The 18,621-nt window shown below is 43.8% G+C and overlaps 6 protein-coding genes across 17 annotated transcripts in view; 2 read left to right on the top strand and 4 right to left on the bottom strand.

The window, feature by feature from the left end:
- Positions 1-18,621, bottom strand: part of LOC128256516 (uncharacterized) — a 54,058-nt gene that overhangs the window by 10,215 nt on the left and 25,222 nt on the right. The gene's annotated exons all lie outside the window — the stretch shown is intronic.
- Positions 29-6,808, bottom strand: LOC128256497 (aspartyl/asparaginyl beta-hydroxylase). Of its 10 annotated transcripts, XM_052986901.1 has the most exons (14): positions 6,614-6,807; positions 5,379-5,564; positions 5,139-5,315; positions 4,750-5,084; positions 4,555-4,689; positions 4,327-4,498; positions 4,036-4,113; positions 3,445-3,552; positions 2,812-3,291; positions 2,434-2,528; positions 1,731-1,971; positions 1,490-1,595; positions 712-1,437; positions 29-450 (listed from the first exon to the last, which is right to left on the bottom strand). In XM_052986901.1, exons 1-14 carry the CDS (start codon positions 6,663-6,665, stop codon positions 300-302), a joined length of 3,042 nt encoding a protein of 1,013 aa, XP_052842861.1. In that variant the 5' UTR covers positions 6,666-6,807; the 3' UTR covers positions 29-299. The 10 variants fall into 10 exon arrangements, 6 of the variants coding, with proteins under 6 accessions (XP_052842861.1, XP_052842855.1, XP_052842857.1 ...); XR_008267786.1 differs by lacking the exons at positions 29-450; positions 712-1,437; positions 1,490-1,595 and adding exons at positions 3,651-3,680; positions 5,764-5,817 and having other exon boundaries at positions 1,928-2,354; positions 2,663-3,291; positions 6,614-6,808; XM_052986895.1 differs by lacking the exons at positions 2,812-3,291; positions 3,445-3,552; positions 4,036-4,113 and adding an exon at positions 5,764-5,817 and having other exon boundaries at positions 6,614-6,806.
- LOC128256515 (GTP-binding protein Rit2) lies at positions 7,254-9,074 on the top strand. The gene is made up of 3 exons (XM_052986926.1): positions 7,254-7,634; positions 7,806-7,862; positions 7,936-9,074. The coding sequence occupies exons 1-3, from the start codon at positions 7,406-7,408 to the stop codon at positions 8,451-8,453; spliced, it is 804 nt and encodes a 267-aa protein (XP_052842886.1). The 5' UTR covers positions 7,254-7,405; the 3' UTR covers positions 8,454-9,074.
- On the bottom strand, positions 10,056-14,212 carry LOC128256519 (ras-like GTP-binding protein Rho1). Of its 2 annotated transcripts, none has more exons than XM_052986931.1 (5): positions 14,073-14,212; positions 13,284-13,447; positions 12,071-12,220; positions 11,491-11,571; positions 10,056-11,429 (listed from the first exon to the last, which is right to left on the bottom strand). In XM_052986931.1, exons 2-5 carry the CDS (start codon positions 13,437-13,439, stop codon positions 11,238-11,240), a joined length of 579 nt encoding a protein of 192 aa, XP_052842891.1. In that variant the 5' UTR covers positions 13,440-13,447; positions 14,073-14,212; the 3' UTR covers positions 10,056-11,237. The 2 variants fall into 2 exon arrangements, with proteins under 2 accessions (XP_052842891.1, XP_052842890.1); XM_052986930.1 differs by having other exon boundaries at positions 14,016-14,193.
- Positions 14,280-17,955, top strand: LOC128256495 (polynucleotide 5'-hydroxyl-kinase NOL9). Of its 2 annotated transcripts, none has more exons than XM_052986892.1 (5): positions 14,280-14,900; positions 14,961-15,140; positions 15,197-15,334; positions 15,390-17,561; positions 17,623-17,955. In XM_052986892.1, exons 1-5 carry the CDS (start codon positions 14,417-14,419, stop codon positions 17,886-17,888), a joined length of 3,240 nt encoding a protein of 1,079 aa, XP_052842852.1. In that variant the 5' UTR covers positions 14,280-14,416; the 3' UTR covers positions 17,889-17,955. The 2 variants fall into 2 exon arrangements, with proteins under 2 accessions (XP_052842852.1, XP_052842853.1); XM_052986893.1 differs by having other exon boundaries at positions 15,206-15,334.
- Positions 17,925-18,361, bottom strand: LOC128256522 (39S ribosomal protein L34, mitochondrial). Its single transcript, XM_052986935.1, has 2 exons — positions 18,240-18,361; positions 17,925-18,180 (listed from the first exon to the last, which is right to left on the bottom strand). Exons 1-2 carry the CDS (start codon positions 18,260-18,262, stop codon positions 17,958-17,960), a joined length of 246 nt encoding a protein of 81 aa, XP_052842895.1. The 5' UTR covers positions 18,263-18,361; the 3' UTR covers positions 17,925-17,957.

The raw sequence follows: 18,621 nt of genomic DNA on the forward strand, positions 1-18,621 counted from the left end.
TAATCATGTCCCGAACTGAAAACAACAATTGTCGAATCCTAAAAGGTTTTTATTTCTGTATTTAAAGTACAAAAGCGAGGGTAAGCTGCCGACCAAAGCTAAACGTATATGATACACAGATAATATGACGTCGATATACCCTAAACACGCATTCAAGCTGAGCTTAACGACTAAGAGGTATAATTACAAGTATATAATGTCTATATAACATGGCGATTTAACTAACAGTGAACGATTCGATTTGGACAAATTGATCTAAATTACAGCCTTCGAAACCGGAACCATTTATAGAACTATGATCAAATGGGTGTTAAGCTGCGGCGCTGTGTGGGAGTCAGATCCGGATGCCACATGTCCAAGATGAGCACCAGGCGGGCATGAGTTCCATTGTGCCACACCTCATGCTCGAAGCTGTCGTCGAATATAAACAGCTCGCCCTCACGCCAAGTTCTGAAAAGGGGGAGAAAAATAAAAAGATATGTTAATGATATATTTTTCTAAACTTGTAGAGGACAATGAGTTGATCTAGCCATGTCCGTTTGTTAGACAACGATATCATATAGCTTTTATAGAAACGATCTAAAAATGAAGCGGAAAATCGACATAGTTGCACAGTTTTAAAACATTTACGAATATATAACATTTTATATTTGTAATATAAACCAAAGTATGCTTCCTCTCCCATTATTTCACTTATATTTGTGTACTAACCTTTCCTGCTCTGCCACTCGTAGAGAGGTTTTTTCCGGCTCTGGAGCAACTAGCGTGAGGTGCGCTCTCAGGCGGCAATTGGTGGGTCCACAGTGCGACCACACATGCGTCTTGGCCTGCATCACACTGAACTTGACCTGGCCGCGACGACAGCCACCGGATTCGGGGAACTCCTGCAGCAGGCTACAGGTGATGGGGGTCCTGCGGCAGTTGTCCTTCACCCGGCGACCTTGGGCATACAGCTCGAATTGCTGCCAGACTCCTTTGTCGCGCAGCTGTTCCGCTTCATCCTCGAAGAAACCATTTCTTCCCAGCAGGGCCAGCCCCTCATCCCGAATGGCGCGCCAATTGAGCTGCAATTTCTCCAACTGCCGTTCGTAGCCCGTCTCTGTGGGCTGCCAAAAAGGCTGTGCCTTCAGCCTGGGCTCATTGTACAGTGATCTCTGGTAGAGGCTGGCAAAGAACCCCTTGGCCACACCCTTTCTATAAACATCCAACGCTTCAGACTGCCTGGACAAGCGCTGTAGAGTCTCGCCCAGCGACAAGTAGAAGAAAGCCTCCTGGGTGCCCTCTTCCTGGGACTCCACCGCATATTTCAGGTAGGGCAAAGCCTTCTCGTAGTCCCCACGAAGCTGCCTGAGAGCCAATCCGTAATGCAGTTGTGCCACAGCATTGGCGGGCCAATCTTTCAGGGTCTCCTCAGCCACCTTTTCGACCTGCTGAAGACTGAAAGGCTATCATAAGGCATTTGAGGATCAAGGTCGGCCGTCTCACCTACTTGTTGACCATGAGATGGGTGAGTGAGAGTTGGTTACGCAGTCGCGGATCCTTGGGCAAACGATTGATGAGCAGCTCATGAATTGTGGTCGCTTGGCGGTGGTAGCCTGAAAATTAACTAGCCATTAAAACATGCTCTAACAAGACAAGAAGCCAACTTCGAAAAGCCATACTTTATACACCCTTTTACCTGTATTTATCCTCTGCAAGGGTATACAAAGTAGGGACATTTTTGTACTCACCCAAAAATCTCAAATTCTCAATGCAGCTTTCGCCGGCAGACGTGAAGTCCTGGTCACTGATGACCAGCTCGCCAAAGGCCAAGTATCTCTTGTAGGCATCGATGGCTTCCCACAGGCGCTGGTTGCTTCTCTCCTCCTTGGACAGAAGCTCCAGGACTCGGGCTCTTCCCAAATGGGCCAATGGCTCGTGGGCAAAGTTGGTGGTGAGCGTGTTAAAGGATCGCAGGGCTTGGGCATAGTTCTTTTGGGGGTGGATATTAGTTCGCGGTTCGCCAGCCAAAACACAAAAAAAGGGGTTAGACAAGTACAAGAAACATGCAATTAGTACAAAATCATTCTATCACGAAACGAAACGCAGTTGCCAGGGGCTTAAGGGATGAGCCCATGACCAAAGATTCCCCCTAGTGGGTGTGTGTTGGTTGGCGGAACTGGCCATGAGTTCATCGCATCGCAATAAGCCCCCTGAAAAGTGCGTTTCTACAAATACATATCTAAGGTTAAATCTTAGTACCTCTTACATGGCTAAACAGTTAGAAGATCTAATGAACTTGACAAGCAAAACATAAACTAAAGCTTTGAAATGAGTGGTGTTTTTTGTTGTGATTTTCTTTAGTGATTGTTGAGCTGGAGATATATCGAAGGTATGTCAAAGTTCCACGGGTTAATCCTGGTTAAAAAGACACCGTCATCGATTGCGACCTACCTCCCTAATCATCTCCTCGTTGGCCTTTCGCAACTCCTGCTCAAAAGGATCCTCCTTTTCTGCCGCAACAGGGGCAGCTTCATTCGGATTGATTTCTGTTTGGAGATGAAAACCCAAATTAGAAGGGGCATTGACAATAAACAATGGTGTGAAATTTTGAACGGTTAAGGCCTAAAGTGCTCCACCTTATGTGAGTTGTTAGTTTGTTTGTTCTACAGCTAACACTTACGATCTGTTATGTAAAGCGATCGGTTTGTCGTGTGTCTTAAAGTACAGTGTTTGCGATAACTTAAGTGATCGTTTGAAAGTATGTCGGATGGGGAGTATGAAGTCGGGTGGTCATCGACAGACTTGGTGATTTGTGCGTTTAGTAATTACGTTCCCAGTCGGAGTCGTCGGAATCAGGATAACTGTCGTTTTTCTGGACGGTCAGGCGGCCGTACTTGGCCTCCAGCCGGCTCATCAGATCGGCGTCGTCCACGTCGGAGATCTCGTCCTCCTCGTCGGTGATCTCTTCATCGCTATCGTAGTCCTCGCAGGGACCATTCTCGTACTCCACATAGATATCGCTTGGACCGGCCTGCTGGTCCGGTTCCTTTTCCATCACCTTCTCCTTTTCCTTCTCCTTATCCTTTTCCTTCTCTTTCTGCTCGGGTTTTGATTCCTTTGGCGGCTCCTGGGCAACCTTATACATGGCGCTCAGTTGCTCAAAGGTCTCGGGCACATAACTGGCCATGGAGGCCAAATTGTCGTCGCTATCGTGTCGTACCTCTTCCTCCTCCTCGTCCTCGTCCTCCTCGATGTCGCTGATCTCCACCTCGATCTCCTCCTCGATTTCGATTTCCTCCTCGGAGTATTCTTTATGGACAGTGGGATATGACTTAAATTAGAACCCTGGACTTGGCCAGACTTATCACATATCTTATCTCGCCTCCAGATCACTTGGCAATCAAATGATCTGAACGCAACTTCGGCTGGCCGAAGTTTAAGATAATAATTCACATCTCCAACCATCGTCCAGCAGGGGCAGCTCCTCCACATCGTCCGGTATGTGATCCTCGGCCGTGGCAATCGTCAATCTCCGCCTCATTATGGCCTCTGGTGTGGGCTCATCCTCAGCTGCGCATTTCACCACGGAAGATTCGAACGTTATTCGAGTTAAGGGATTATTAATCGAGCAAGAACAAAGCCATACAACAATTTCCGTACATACATACATTGGTGGAATAATTTAAACAAAGCTGTGACTACAATCAGATTCAAGAAATAATACAAAATCATAATCAAAATAAGCTAATTGAAGAAAGTGCAAAAATTAATGAGCGATATTGCCCAAGAGTTTGTTTTAGTTCTGTTAATACATCGAGTATCGATCACGAGACATTGAGATCAGTTTTTGATTCTACCAATTGCTTGGTGGGTTAGAATGGAAAGCGGCGCTTAGTAATGATTACTCAATAGATTCCTCCCGAGAGTAGGGTTTTTTCGTTAGCATAACATCTGGCGTGCTTGGCGGATATAGATATCGATATAGAGATCAAGAGCATAGAGCGGAATACAAAGAGCGGAGATTTGGGGGGCAGATCAGCATTGAAGACTCACTTGTATTTGGACTTTTCCTTATCAATACAAGGCGTGAAACTAAGGCAAGTGCAACGCCAACGCCAAATTTAACGGCAACTGTAAATGAGTCAGGTTTTAGTATCAGAAAACAAACAAATACCTTTTGCATTTTCTTGTACAATTTGGGTTTCTGTGTTTTTGGTTTTTGTGTGTGTTTTCCTTTTCTTTTTTTTTTTGCGTATGGTGGAGCATTTCTGTCTGTCAGTTCTTAAGGTTCTAGGCTTGCGAGATCCGTTAACCGTTCAAAGTGTTTATTTCAACCCTACTTACGTGAGGCCAACCAAGAGGAGCCCTCTTCTTCGGGCTCCTCGTCAGCATCCTTGTCCTGATCCTGATCTTCCTGGCTATCTACTGCTTGTTTTGGCTCCTGTTCCTCGGGATCGTTTTCAAACTGCTGATCCAGCGACTCAAAGTCGTCATCTGCATCGTCATTGTTTTGTTCCTGCAAGAAAGGTTTAAATTAGTACATAATAGAACTGTAGACGTACTTCTACTTACCTCATCTTCGTCATCATCATCGTTATCATCTGGGGCGGGAGAACTTTGTGCTGCAGATTGAGATCTTGGCGGCTCAACGGACTCTTCGACTTCCTGCTCCTCATGGTCCTCCTCGTCCTCATCCTCCTCTTCCTGCTGTAGAAATAACATTGAATTTCATATACTTATAATTTTACAGAAATTAAGGATATTTACCTCTTCAGCTTCTGATGGTGGGACTTCGGCGGATTCTACTGCGTCTTCATCAGCTTCAGCTTCCTCCTCTTCTTCATCTTCAGCTTCATATTCGGCGGTGGCTTCCGTGGTGGCTTCAGTCGTGGCTTCTACAGTGGCCTCCACAGTGCCTTCTTCCTCGTTGTCCTCCTCTTCATCTTCCTCTGCATCTTCGGCGGTTATGTTTTCACCCGCATTATTGTCCTCATCTTCGTCCTCCTCATCTTCTTCATCTGCTTCTGGTTCCTCCTCCTCAGCTGGTTCCTCTTCCTCTTCTTCAATTTCATCTTCTAGTTCTTCCGATAAGGGTTCTTCTTCTGAAATGGTATGGTGTTGAGGGAATGCAACAACAGGAAAATTGTATTACCAACCTTCTTCATCATGATCATCATGATCATCATGATCATCGTGCTCATCGTGATCGTCGTGATCATCCAAGGCTTCTCCCGAGGGTTCATGCGCACCGTGGGCATCGTGGTCATCTCGATGTTCATCCACCCAACCATCAAAGACTTTGGAGAAACGGGACTCCGACAATGGAGTGTCCACTAAAGAAAATAGTTTTTAACATAATATAATAAAAATAACATTCTAATAATTCCATAACTTACGATCCTCCAGTCCACGGTTCTCCATGATGATCAGACCCACCAATCCCAGCAGCACGGCCATTAGAGCGAAGAATATGATCTTGGCACACCAGTGACCCCCGGTTCCGTGTTCGTGGTGGACGTGCAAGTGGAGATCTTCGTTTCCCATCTTCGTAATGTGAACGCCGTGCGAAGATTCGTCGTCATCTGAGATCGCAACGTTTGCATGATAGTGAGTTAACAATAAACACATGTGAGATTACAAACACTTTAATTGAATGCACCTTCAGGCGGCATGGATTTATTAACTGTGTGAGATATTAAATTGGTTTGGCATTATGCATTCAGGGGTTTGGTAGGGGCAGGCTGGAGATAAGATCGAGATACAGGGGATGTTTTCTACTACCTTGAAAGCTGGACTGACGGAGAACAGTCACATCGCCCTCGGACTTGCGATCATCTAGACAAAAAATGTTAATTACGATGAGACATACACCGGCTTTGCACACTGATAAGAGGACGAGAGGATGATTTGTTTATGCCTAAATATGCGCAACAATAAACAAAGAGGCTTCTTTGCCAGTCATGCTCTTGGGCAGATGGCCAAGTGAAAAATAAATGACTTTACATATAAGAACCGTGGCTACTTTTTCAATGCGGTGGGTGTAATGGCCCCAGCATTTTATTTTCACGGAAGCATCATATCTAGATCTTCGTGATCTCTCTGTTGCATTGAATTTAATTTGCCGCCGAGGTGACTTCACTTCCCGCGAGGTGAGTTCTCCATTGGAAAAGAGAATTCTCAGGAGAATTATCTCCCAGAGAGAATTTTTAAAGAGAGCGACAGATAAGAGGATATCCCCAGGGACAGGAAACATCTGTGTGTGCCGCGGGTAAAGATATATATTATCGTAAAGATAAATCAAAGAAAACCACTCTCTCTCTATTTTCGATTTTTGCACCCCGATTCAATGCCCTTCTGAAATATCCACTTCTTCTTGGTCCCCCGCACACACGTCATGCATATATTTTCCTGCTAGATCGGCACACGCATAGCGACAGAAAACAGGCGAGATGTATAATTTTATATAATAGGGCAAGTTATTTTTAAAGGCACTCGACAATATTATTATGCTAATAAAAGAAATGAACTGCTTGCTACGCGATGGCGGCGGCGGCGAAAGAACCAATTTTACACTAAGTAACGGTTAATCTCTTGGAAATGGAAAGTGGAAACTGGGAAGTCGAAATCTTACAGCGTTTCCGGCGCTTATCCTTTCGCTTTCGCGGCTGCACATCGCCCGACATTTTGCTCGACAGGCACTAAATGTATGCCAATTCGATGGATGGAGATGGAGCGGTTTGTTTTTCCTCTTCGAGCGGAGCGGGCAAAGCGGGCGATCTTGGTCGGTGAACGGCACGTTACTAAATGCGAATACCGCTCGGTGCCGTGGGAAAATTTATTATAAAGCGGATGGGGTTGCCAGATCCGGCGACAAAGGTGACAGCTAAGGATGGTTTGTGGGGTTGGACGATATTAATAAGTATTTATACACGATAAATTATGACTAACACATTTTCAAGTAAATTAATTTAGTCTAGCTATAAATATTTTATCTAAAACAAAATTTTAAGGTATACAATTTTAAGCCCGTGCAAGTACCTACTTAACAAACATAAATGAACAAAGTTGAATGTTTTTTCATTTAGCTTTAGGTACATGTTCCTTCCTAAGGCACATATATGTATATAAATATTTTAAATAGTAATAGTAATATATTTAAATTTAAAATTTAAATATTTTAAAAATCTAAGATAGTTTAATTATTTTTATTTCAAATTCATGCGCACTGTGGACCAAAATGTCGTGCTCGTGCGTGTTAGAGATGTGCCTCACGCACCCATCTCCAAGAGAACCAACCCCGAGCCCGAGAAAAACAAGAAAATAATACACAATTGGCGACGGTGGTGCAGAGGTTCTCCGTGTGATCCGATCGAACGGATTTGGAGACTAGGCGACTAGACGGAGACCCCGTGCAGCGGGACTAATGGCCGGCGACATGTCCATCGGCTGTGCAGCGCTGAAGCGATCCAGCAAGCTGAGGTCCTGCACTAGTGCCGCCGACACGGACTCGATGCGGGTGCCCAGTGACCACAGGGGCAGCGAAAACGGGAGCAGCCTGGTGAAGCCGCCTCCGATGCCGCCGCAGAATATGCGTGGCGGTCTGCGGGTCTACAAGATTGTCATCCTCGGCGACGGAGGCGTGGGAAAGTCAGGTGAGTTAGCCGAAGAAACTGCCAGTTATCACTGCGCACTTTTGATTGTGCCTGCGAAAAATCAATAAATTATCTCAATTTCTTTTACGCTTTGTTTTGGCCACCCCCCCGACGACAACCACCCACCATTCACCGCCCCTGAAAACGACGACGACGATGAAACCCGAACAGCTGTCACCCTTCAGTTCGTGAGCCACAGTTTCCTGGACTACCACGACCCCACAATTGGTGAGTAAGGCGAGTGGGGCGTTTGAGGACCTTCCCCCCTAAATGTGTACCGGTTTTTTATTCCGCCCCCCAGAGGACTCCTACCAGCAACAGGCGGTCATCGACAATGAGGCCGCCCTGCTCGACATCCTTGACACCGCCGGCCAGGTGGAGTTCACGGCCATGCGGGACCAATACATGCGTTGCGGCGAAGGTTTCATCATCTGCTACTCGGTCACCGACCGCCACAGCTTCCAGGAGGCCTCCGAGTACCGGAAACTGATCACCCGAGTGCGCCTGTCCGAGGACATTCCGCTGGTTCTGATCGCCAACAAGGTGGACCTGGAGTCGCAGCGCCGCGTCACCACCGAGGAGGGCAAGAATTTGGCCAACCAGTTTGGCTGCCCCTTCTTTGAGACCTCGGCCGCACTGCGTCACTACATCGACGAGGCGTTCTACACGCTGGTCCGCGAAATCCGACGCAAGGAGATGCAGAAGGCCCTGGGCACGGACTCCAACTCGGAGAAGATCCACACGGGTCGCCGGAGCCGCTGGTGGCGCATTCGATCCATCTTTGCTTTAGTGTTTCGGCGCAGGCGAAACCTCAACTAGGCCCAGGATGGCCAGGATTTCTTTGAACGAGTGCAATATTATTAGCCACACAACATACGAGTAACTTTTGTTCGCTATATACAAACCGTTTTGTATATAGCACAACGCCCATAAAGATACAACCTACAAGAATTTACACCGATCGAGGAGGAAAACTAATTGTTACGGCCACAGTGCGTTTATTTATTATTTGTTAAAAAACTATCTAAAGTACTTGTTGTTGGCCAGAAAGGATAGCGAGGCGATAGAGTATATCAATACGTTTAAGCACCGATCCAAAAGATACATATTAACAATGCACGTACATATGTTTATGTAGTAAATATTATTAACGTTGATTCCTAGACGAGAGCGATTAAGGAAGTGTGGCAATTGGCCAAAGCTCAAAAGCATTTAAATTCAGCAAGATCGAATGAACTATCTGATAACTCTGAATCCTAGCCAGGAGATTAACCCAAAAGCCAGTTGCCAAGTGAGCAGAGCAGAGCTGACCGGATTAGGAGAATTAGGAGATTTTTAAACTTATGTATGTACGTATTTACCCAGAAGACACGCACATGACATACGACACAAGCAACACATTTAATTAATCGAATAAATGTTGAATTTAATGTATACTAATATTATAAATCGATCGATCGACCTAAGTATGTAAAACGCGGGAACATTGCAAATAACGAAAGTTGAATGAGATCCAAGCCCAAAATTGATCATTTAAGCCCGACAGCCGATGCATTTGTTGTTTAAGTTTGAGAAATGTTTATTGTTTATATTGTTAAGGACACGTGTTTACACCTAAGTTTATTTATTATTAGTTTAACCAAAATCTGTTGATTACTTTTTACACAAGCAGCCTCACATCACGTTCTCTAAGCATTCACCATGAGTTCCTCTCATCAATGTTAACTGCATCACTAGAAATGAAATACTGGCACGGCTTTAATTACTCTGTTTGTTACATGAACCCCAAACAGTTGGTCGGACTCCCATAGTTACCTATAATTAATTGTTATTACAAATCCTTTCAATTAACCGTTCGAACCAACAGATCGACTAACGAAAACAACAGCTTAACAGCAAAAAAGAGTAATCAAATGCGTGTAGAGATATAAAAGGTGGAACGCTTTCGCGGAAAGTCAAGCGATTAAAAGATACGTTTTAAGAAAAGTATTGGGAACTATATGTTCATTGCACTTTGCCATGTCCATGTCGTTTCGAAAACGGCATACCTGTTCGGGAAGCAAAGCCAATAATAGCGGATTGTAATACCTAATCGAAAGAAAACCAAAACATTTTGATTCATAATGTTATGTACATTTTAAATGTAAAAAAAAACAAAAGCACAAAATAAACAAAATAAACAAAAACAATCCCCTCAATAAAGATTTTTTTGAAACCCCCGTTAATGGTGTTAGTTTTTATTTCAGGGGGTCCGTGTCATCTGAATATTTTAAAGGAAGGTTTTCGGGCTCCAGTATTATACGCTTTTCCTTGTGCCCTTCATTACATTTTGATGTAAGTTCCTAATAGGCCGATTATTATTTCAGGATTATTATTTCAGAAGGCATTTACGTTTGCGCCCCAGCCAAATAAAACAGTGAGTTAAACCAAGAGTAGATCAAATGTACTGTTTATTCATAAGTATAATATAGTTTGGTTGTATCTGATGCATCTTCGAGTTTTTCAACTTCTGTGTGAGAATTACACGATTGACGGTACAAAATACAAAAAAGAGACATACACATATGTACTGTATAGTATAATTATATGTATATTCGTATTTTATAAAATCATAAAATACTCTTCATATAGTTTGGTTGTTTTGTAGTATCTTTTTTTATGTTTTCCACTCGTTTTAATGCAAAGTACAAATATTAAAAACTCGCTTAATGCGCTCGAAATAGTTGTTTCACTTCATCAAAAATTTCTCCCTTCTAGCTTCTCCCACGCGAAAACTGAATGCATCTCATTTGTGGCTTACGTTTAGTTAAATAAACATTTATCGTTTTTGTTTTGTGTTTAGTTCGGTTCTTGTAATGTAGTTTCACTTGCATCTTCATCTATTGGCGGTCTGTCTGGTCTCTCAGTATCTGATAGATTTAAAGGGAACATAACTCTCATCTTCTTCACATCGCCTACGCTTGCCTTGGACCCCGGGGTCCAACTTTTAATTCCGATTGATTCCACTGATTATTCACTTGCCTCACTCACCCTCACATGCGTCACACAATCTCATCTCATCTTATCCGAAGCCGGCTACACTCGTCAACACTGATCACAAATCGAAAAAAAGAACATCTTTTTTCAAGGAGGGGTGGACAGAAACGGACACAACTTTTGAATATGTTTACATATATCGATATATATTTGCTTGCAGTGGCTGACTGATCGATCTGCTCTGCCCTAGGGTTACAAATAATAATGCCAGAGTTATTACTGTGTTTACTTCGGTTTATAACTACACTAGACTGTATATAAAATCAAATCCGCATTTGACATTCTACTTGATGCTGCCTTCCCTTCATCTTCCGCTGCTCCCTCCTTCGCCGATCTTGTGGCTCATGCTCTAATTCTGGTGTTGTTTCTGCTCATGTTGTTGCTGTTAGGTGTTGGGTGGTGCAGCTTCGTGTATCCGATGTTGTGGTTCTTGTTGTTTTTGAGTGGTTTTTCAGCTCGTTATTGTTGTAAAAGGTGTGTTGTATGTGTTCGTGTGTGTGTTGTGTGTATGCTGTTGTTGTTGCTGTGTGTGTGTGGTAAAGATTTTCATGTTGTTGATTTGCTCTTTTAGAGCAAAAGGCATCTGGTCTTCTTCCTCTTTTTGACTTGCAACGCGGCCCTAGTTGCCGTCTCGAAAACCTCCCGCACACCCTCCTTGGACTTGGCCGAGCACTCCAAATAGGCAAAGGCATTAATCTTCTCGGCCATGGCGCGACCCTCCTGCGGCTTCACCGGCTCCTGCTTCATTTTTGCTAGATCCTGTGAAAACGATTCGATTAACACTCCAATTTCAGAGGGGGTCAACGGTGCGAATACTTACCCGAATTGTGTTGGGATCATTTCGCAAATCTTTCTTATTGCCTACCAAAATGATTGGAACATTTGGACAAAAGTGTTTGACCTGCAACGAACAATAACGATATTAGATAAAGTTTTATTATAAATAATGTAATAATTCTGTAGCCGCAGCTTTAATCCATCATATACAAAATTCAGTTGCAAAAACCATACTTCTATACAGGAACAAGTCATATATAAATAGGAGCTTTTTTAAGATTGTGTACTTCTAAGACTACTAAGTGTGACTAGAAACCACAAACAAAATTGTAGATTAGAAATAAGTGCCATGAACAACATTTAAAAAACATGTTTTGTTTATTTTTTGTTTAAAAAAATTACTGAGCATCAGGGAAATCATGTTTTAGTTAATAATTAACTATTATTATTTCAAATAATTTAAACAAGATTTTCTCAAAATGTTTTGTTTCATTTAGAGATATCTTATCAACTTGCTTACAGTTTTTATAATGACGTTAATTTGCAAAAACCACAAGTGTATACAAGTTTTCTTTGAGTTACAGAAGCTCCCCAAGTTATCTGTATTTGCCAGTAGTACTCACCTCTGGGGTCCATTTTTCAGGAATATTTTCTAGCGAATCGGGTGAATCCACTGAGAAACACATCAGTATGACGTCAGTGTCGGGATAACTCAGCGGTCGTAGTCTGTCGTAGTCCTCCTGCCCGGCCGTATCCCACAGTGCCAGCTCCACCTGAAGAATGGAGATTGGAGGAGTATTATTATGAATGGGGATTGCAATTGCAGTTGTGTCATCATAGGGTTTTGGGGCTTTTAGGGATGGGGGATGGGGAGTACGAGGCAAGACAACTTCAAACTGAAGATAGCGAGAGTACGAACTTGGTTATGAGCAAGGAACTTGGCGGAAATACCAAACGAATTAATCACATCGAAGCGAGGCGAAGTAGAATGACGTGAACGTGTGTATGTAAACGCTATCCAAACAGAAATACAAACAAAAACTGAAAACCCGCCATCGTATTGCGCAGCAAAAGGCAAACAGTGTTTATTTCAAAAAGCGCCAGAAAATATTGGGGATCCGAATTGAATATATAGCTATAGTCAAATCATGACTTAATGCCCCTTGGAAATCGCACATTACATTCGGGAGAGTGGGAGACGGAGAGAGTACAGGTAGGCAGGGAGAGAGTAAAAAAAGAGTGAGAGAGAGAGCGGGAGGCGGCGCAACGCGTAAAACTGTATGTGCGCAACGGACTTGTATAAGACAAATACAAAATAAAAAGAAAAGAAAACGAGCGGAAGGAAGGGAGCAGTTCTACTGGCATAAGTGTGGCCAACTCTCTGTTTAGGTGTATGTGTGAGTGAGTGTGGGGAAATGTGGCCAAGTGTGACTTAATCACTGCTATCAAAAGTGGGGATTCTTCTGCCGAATAATCCAAATTTGCACCAACCAAAAGATCTAGTTTTTCCAGACACCTTTCTTTTGTTTGCGTATGTGAGAATCAGGCGATATTGACTCATATTTTTACAAGGGAATGCGAATGGAATAAAAAAAGGAAAGATTGTAGGTGTGGGTGAAGTTGTGGGTGGCACAAACAAGAGAACAATAAACACACACCCATTGGAACACGAATACAATCGCAGACAGAAAGTGTAAGGAGGATACGCGCACTTGAAACCCGAATGAATTGAATGCACACACAAATTATAAAACGAGATCAGATGATTATCACTGGGGTTCTTCAGGGTGGGGTTTTCGGGGGAAGGGGTGGTCTTTGGGGGTTGGAAAAGCTTACCTGTTTGCCATCCACCTCGATGTCGGCCACATAGTTCTCGAACACGGTGGGCACATAGACCTCGGGGAACTGATCTTTGCTGAAGACAATCAGAAGGCAAGTTTTACCGCAGGCACCATCGCCGACAATTACCAATTTCTTGCGAATCGTCGTCATTGGAAGTTCTGCAAAAGGCAAAATCAAATTGTAGAAGATGCAACTGTGCAGTAGGCCCGAATCCGAATTCCCGTTCGCCGTTCAGTTCTGTTTAATTTGTTCGCGAAAACTGAGCAAACTGTTCAAAAATTATCAAAATGAAAAAGCCACACACAGGCACGGCACTCACACACACACACACACGCACACTCGCTCGCTCTCTTTTGTAGCCCTCTCCCGCTCGCGCACACACTTAGTCATACTCGCGACTGGACGATCTAATAGTCAAAAGTGTGGGGTTCTTTCTTTCTGGCCATTGTCCATTGTCCGTTGGCCGAGTTTTCCCGTTTTCCTCGCTTTCTCGTTTTTCGCATTCGCATTTTCCTTTGGTCGCGTCATAGGGCCGCCCGCTTCTCCACCCCTCTCTCTCTCGCTCTCACACTCCGCTCCAGGAAACTCCTCGCCCCGTCCCGCTCTTGCTTTATTCCAAAAACATCTCATCATCCACTCGCGCTACATACATATGTGTGTGTGTCTGGCTGGGCGTGCGTGCATCGGTGTGCGTGCTGTGTGGAATTTTTTCCTGCTTCCACTTACAATTTATATTGGTGATTTCACAACACTCAGCACGAATTCGACACTTAATTTGCTTACAAAATGGCACAAATTTGTTGATTCTTATGCGTCTACCGTTTAGCTATATCGTATAAAAGTTAATGCAATTACAAAAATTCGAATTGAACTCGACGATTTTTTCCCATGCAAAATGACGATGAACAATGTTCATCCGTTTCATTTCTCGGTAGAGCGATGAACGTTCGATGACCAACCAACGCCTTCAAGCGCAGGGCTGTTATAGCGGTTATCGGCTGCGCTCCTCGGTGGCATCTCTGCAGTGGCAACTCTGCAACTGGTCTCACCACACAGCTGCTTCTTCTTCCACCTGCGGTCGCATGGCCCGGGAATTGTTACTTTAATTCTTGGCTATTCTGCGGAAAATGATAATTGGCAAGCTAAACTCGCAGATGCTGAAAGAAATGCAGCTTAGTTTCCAGCTCACCGAGGAGCGAGAACTGGCCTCCGGTCGCCGCAAGCCTGGAAAACCGATGCCCACACCTGTGGCTTTCAAGCCGAAGACGATTGCAAAGACTTTCAGTGCTCCCGCAGAGACTTTGGCACCCAAGAAAGAACATGTTGTGATGGAGACCCCACCAAAATCCAATAAATCAAAAGGAAAGGCCGCCCAAAAACGACCTGTTGCCCCTGAGGAATCAAAGCTACAGAGTTCACCGTCCATAAAAAAGCCTAAAAGGGATGATACTTCTCCAGCAAAGAACTCCAAAGTTAAATCCAAATCAATTGCTGCTCAAAAAGACAAAGTTGCCAAGGCACCTCTTACCACAGAAAAACAAATCGATTCCGGGCTTAAAAATCACAAAAAAGGCTCAAAGCAACAGGCTATTAAGGTTCCTAAGAAAAGTGGTAAGGCATATCAAACGTGTATTTAAAACTTAAATAATTATAAATATTTTATTCAATTAGAAACAAATCCTGCGAAGTCTAAAGTAAACTCCACAACCAAAACAAAAGGTTTTAAAGTCACCAATGTGCAAGTTATATCTGATAAATCCAAAACTCCTCGAAAAGGAGGTGAAAGCAGAATAAATAGTCAAAAAGGACAAAAATCAAAGGCGTGGGTCCTGGAAATACCTAAAAAAAATGGTATTGTATATTAAATTAGTGTTAAGACATTATTAAACCATTTACTTTAAAATCAGGCTTTGTAGAATCCTTGGACGCTGTTGATGGCCATTCCGAAAAAGATTTGGAAGCATTTGACATAGAGAATTATGATATGGATTCGATGAATTCAGAGGACGATTGGGCTGAAGAAGGGGATGATTCCATGGAAATAGGTAATATACATTTAAACCGATCCAAAGTCCTTAAAACTAAACTATTGTTCAACAGATTCGGAAGTGGACGAGCATTTTTTCAAAAAGCCAAAGATTTTCAAAGTCAAATCCAAAGGCGATCAAAACAATATTCTTGACTTACCTGCTCCATTTGAGGAATCATTAGAGAGCCACGCCCACTTATTGCAAGGTGATGGCAAGGGGGTAGTTCGAAAAATTGAGGTCTTTGAGAATGCACTGGCGGAATTTGACAGCGACGATGAAGATTACGAACCACAAGAAAGCGATGATTTCGTGTCTGAAGAATTCGACAGCGAAGATTCTGGCAGTGATGAAGATTTGGACAGCGAAGACTGCGAAGACTTTGACAGTGATGAAGATTTCGACAGTGAAGATAGTGACAGTGATGATTTCGACAGCGATATTTTCGACAGTGACGACCTTGATTCCACCTATGAACCACCTGATATCGATGGATTCTTTGATGATCCACCTTTGGGATTACAAAAAGAACCGCTAATTATAGAAGAAATCTTTGATGATCCATCTGTTGATGAAAGCCAAAAAGAGCTGGTTAGGTACAAATCTAAGGCAAATAAGAATGTTAAAGAGTCTACAGTAGTGGAGGAGATTGTAAAAGATTTAACCGTAGTGAATGAGATTGTAGAAGATTCCACAGTAGTGGAGGAAATTGTAGAAGATCCAACTGTAGTAGATGAGATTGTAGAAGAATCTATTAATGAGGTGTCTAGTAATACAATAGGAGAGCCTGAAGTTCCTATGGAAATCGAAGATAATGCTGACAATGTAACACCCGACAAGGAGCCAGTTTCCCAACCTAGTGAGACACCATTCTATAGGAATCCTCAAGCTAATCCCACAGAACACAGCGTCTTCGAGAACAGTCTGAAGAGCAACCATGTGCTGGCCGTGATTAAAGAAGACCTCGAGCTGTATGGCACACTGGTGCTCACCCTGCTAAGTGGCCAGTTATCAGTGAATGGCTACAGAGCTCGCAGGCAGGAGCCCCTCACCATTTACTCACCGAAAGGCCTCAACTGGGTTGCCATCTCACCCAGCAAGACCAAAAAACCAGCCAAAGATGAAGTGAATTGGGAAGAACTGAACAAGAATTTCAGCCGCGCCCAGCTGGACAGGATTCAGGGCTGCTTTCAGAAACAGACAAATGCAATAGTGCTATTGCAGCAAAACACTGGAGCACAGCGACTCGTCGAGAACTTTGGCAAGCACATGGCGCAGAACTTGTTCCCACTAATAAACTCCTCCAATCGTCCGTTCCACCAAAGTGAGTCCTTGCTGCACTGCCTCATTCAATCCTCCGATCTGAGTCGCACTCTGCAGGTGCCGCAGGTGTGGAATAAGCTGAAAATGCAGGCCACAAGTCGAATATTGATAGCAGGTGGTAAGGGCGTTGGAAAGTCCAGTTTGCTGCGCTACCTCATCAACCGAAATCTGGGCCAGTTTCCATCTCTCCTGCTCATCGATTTGGACATTGGCCAGCCGGAAATCTTTGTGCCCCAGACGGTTTCGTGCATCCTTATTGATGAGCCTCTTTTGGGGCCTGGATTCCTGTTTAACAAGCAACCAGATCATGCTTATGTCGTGGGTCACACCAACATAGTCTTGTGCGCAGAGCAGTATGCCCGAGCTGTCATTCAGCTGATTCAGAACGTCCAGAAGGATGCCAAATATGCGAACATTCCCTGGCTGATCAACACCATGGGTTATAATAAAGGATTTGGCACCGAACTGATGGCCCTGCTGGTGGACCGCATTCGTCCCACGGACCTCGTGCAGATTGCCAGTCCAGTTCCGATTAATAACTTTGATTCTCCCCTCGAGTGGAGCAGTCTGTCGCAGTTGAAACCCATTATCTACACTTCGGATGAGTTTAGAGTGAAGGATGTACCCAAGTACACGCTCCACAAGTTGCTCAGTGCGGTGCCTCCAAAAGAAAGAGGAACTTGGAGCCTGAGTGCCAAGGATATGCGGTACTCCAACCTTTTGGCCCGCCTTAGTTCGTGCCTCACGGGAAATGCCAAATCTCTCACAGACTGTCAGCCACTTGGAGTGTCCCTGGAGTCCCTGAAGATCCTCCATTCCACCAGCGAGGATTACTCAAGCGAGGAACTAATCCATGGCATGGAGGGCAATGTGGTCTATCTGTGTAATCAGGGAGCAGGTCTGCCTCAGTGTTTGGGAATAGGTTCGTATATATCAAGGGTGTTCTGTGGAACAACTGATAAATGATTTCAATGCCTCTTTAGGAGTGGTTCGTGCAATCGACTATAAACGGAAGCAGTTGTTCCTGGTGCCGGCAATGCCTTCGCAAAGGATGTCCCTGGTGGATTGCCTCATCCTGGGCGGAGAACTAACCCTTCCGCAGGGCTACTTCAAGGACCAGGGCCAGATGGTGGCCAGCAGTGTGCCCTTCGTGTTCATCCTCGACGACTCGAAATCCTCAAAGAGCATTCAGCAGATCTACCATCGAACGCCAGCCTTTCTGGGCGTGCCAGTCAATCAAAGGAACTGAAACTAAACACCGTACCAATTGTGTACATAAGAAGCATTTGTAAATAAAGTGAGGTTTATTAACGAAAGGTTAGTGGGATAGATTATGGCGGCCCTTGAGTATCCTGGCCATCAGCACGCGTCGTCCTTCGGGCGTGGACATTCTCTTGTCCCAGCCGTGGACATTGATTCTCTTCACCTCCATGGGTTTCGGGAAATGGCAGCGAACTTTTGGTTTCAGCACTGCCCGATTAAAAGCATGCTTTTCCCGCACGATGATAGATTGCGCGGTGTTGACAACTGCCAGGCAGGTCCTGCGGGTGCATAAATGGTCACTGTTTTATTCAAAATGTATTGTTTATGGGTAATTTACCTCTGGATTATTGTTTGCAGCATGTTAAGTAATTTCCAGCCAGTGTGACCGCCCCTCGACCAGAAAATACCACTTGAACAGCCGCTCTAGAAATTAGGCGTTGCCAGACTAAACTGCACTCTCTATAAAGAAATTTAAACGAGTGATAAAATCTAAAAGTAATAATTAATAAAAAGCTAGAGAAACTGGAATAATCTAAATAAGATTAGTCTTGCTTGATAGAAAAATACATTTATTAAAAAGTTCTCGGAAGGAATTATTTTTCAAGTTCAGTATATTGTTTAAGCTTTTGAAATTGCTTGCGAATAAAGCTACATTCATAATATTATTCCTAATTCAAAAATTATCTATATCTATATCTATATCTAAAAACTATCGAATT

Source organism: Drosophila gunungcola, assembly GCF_025200985.1.
Source record: "Drosophila gunungcola strain Sukarami chromosome 2R unlocalized genomic scaffold, Dgunungcola_SK_2 000020F, whole genome shotgun sequence".
NCBI classification, from domain to species: domain Eukaryota; kingdom Metazoa; phylum Arthropoda; class Insecta; order Diptera; family Drosophilidae; genus Drosophila; species Drosophila gunungcola.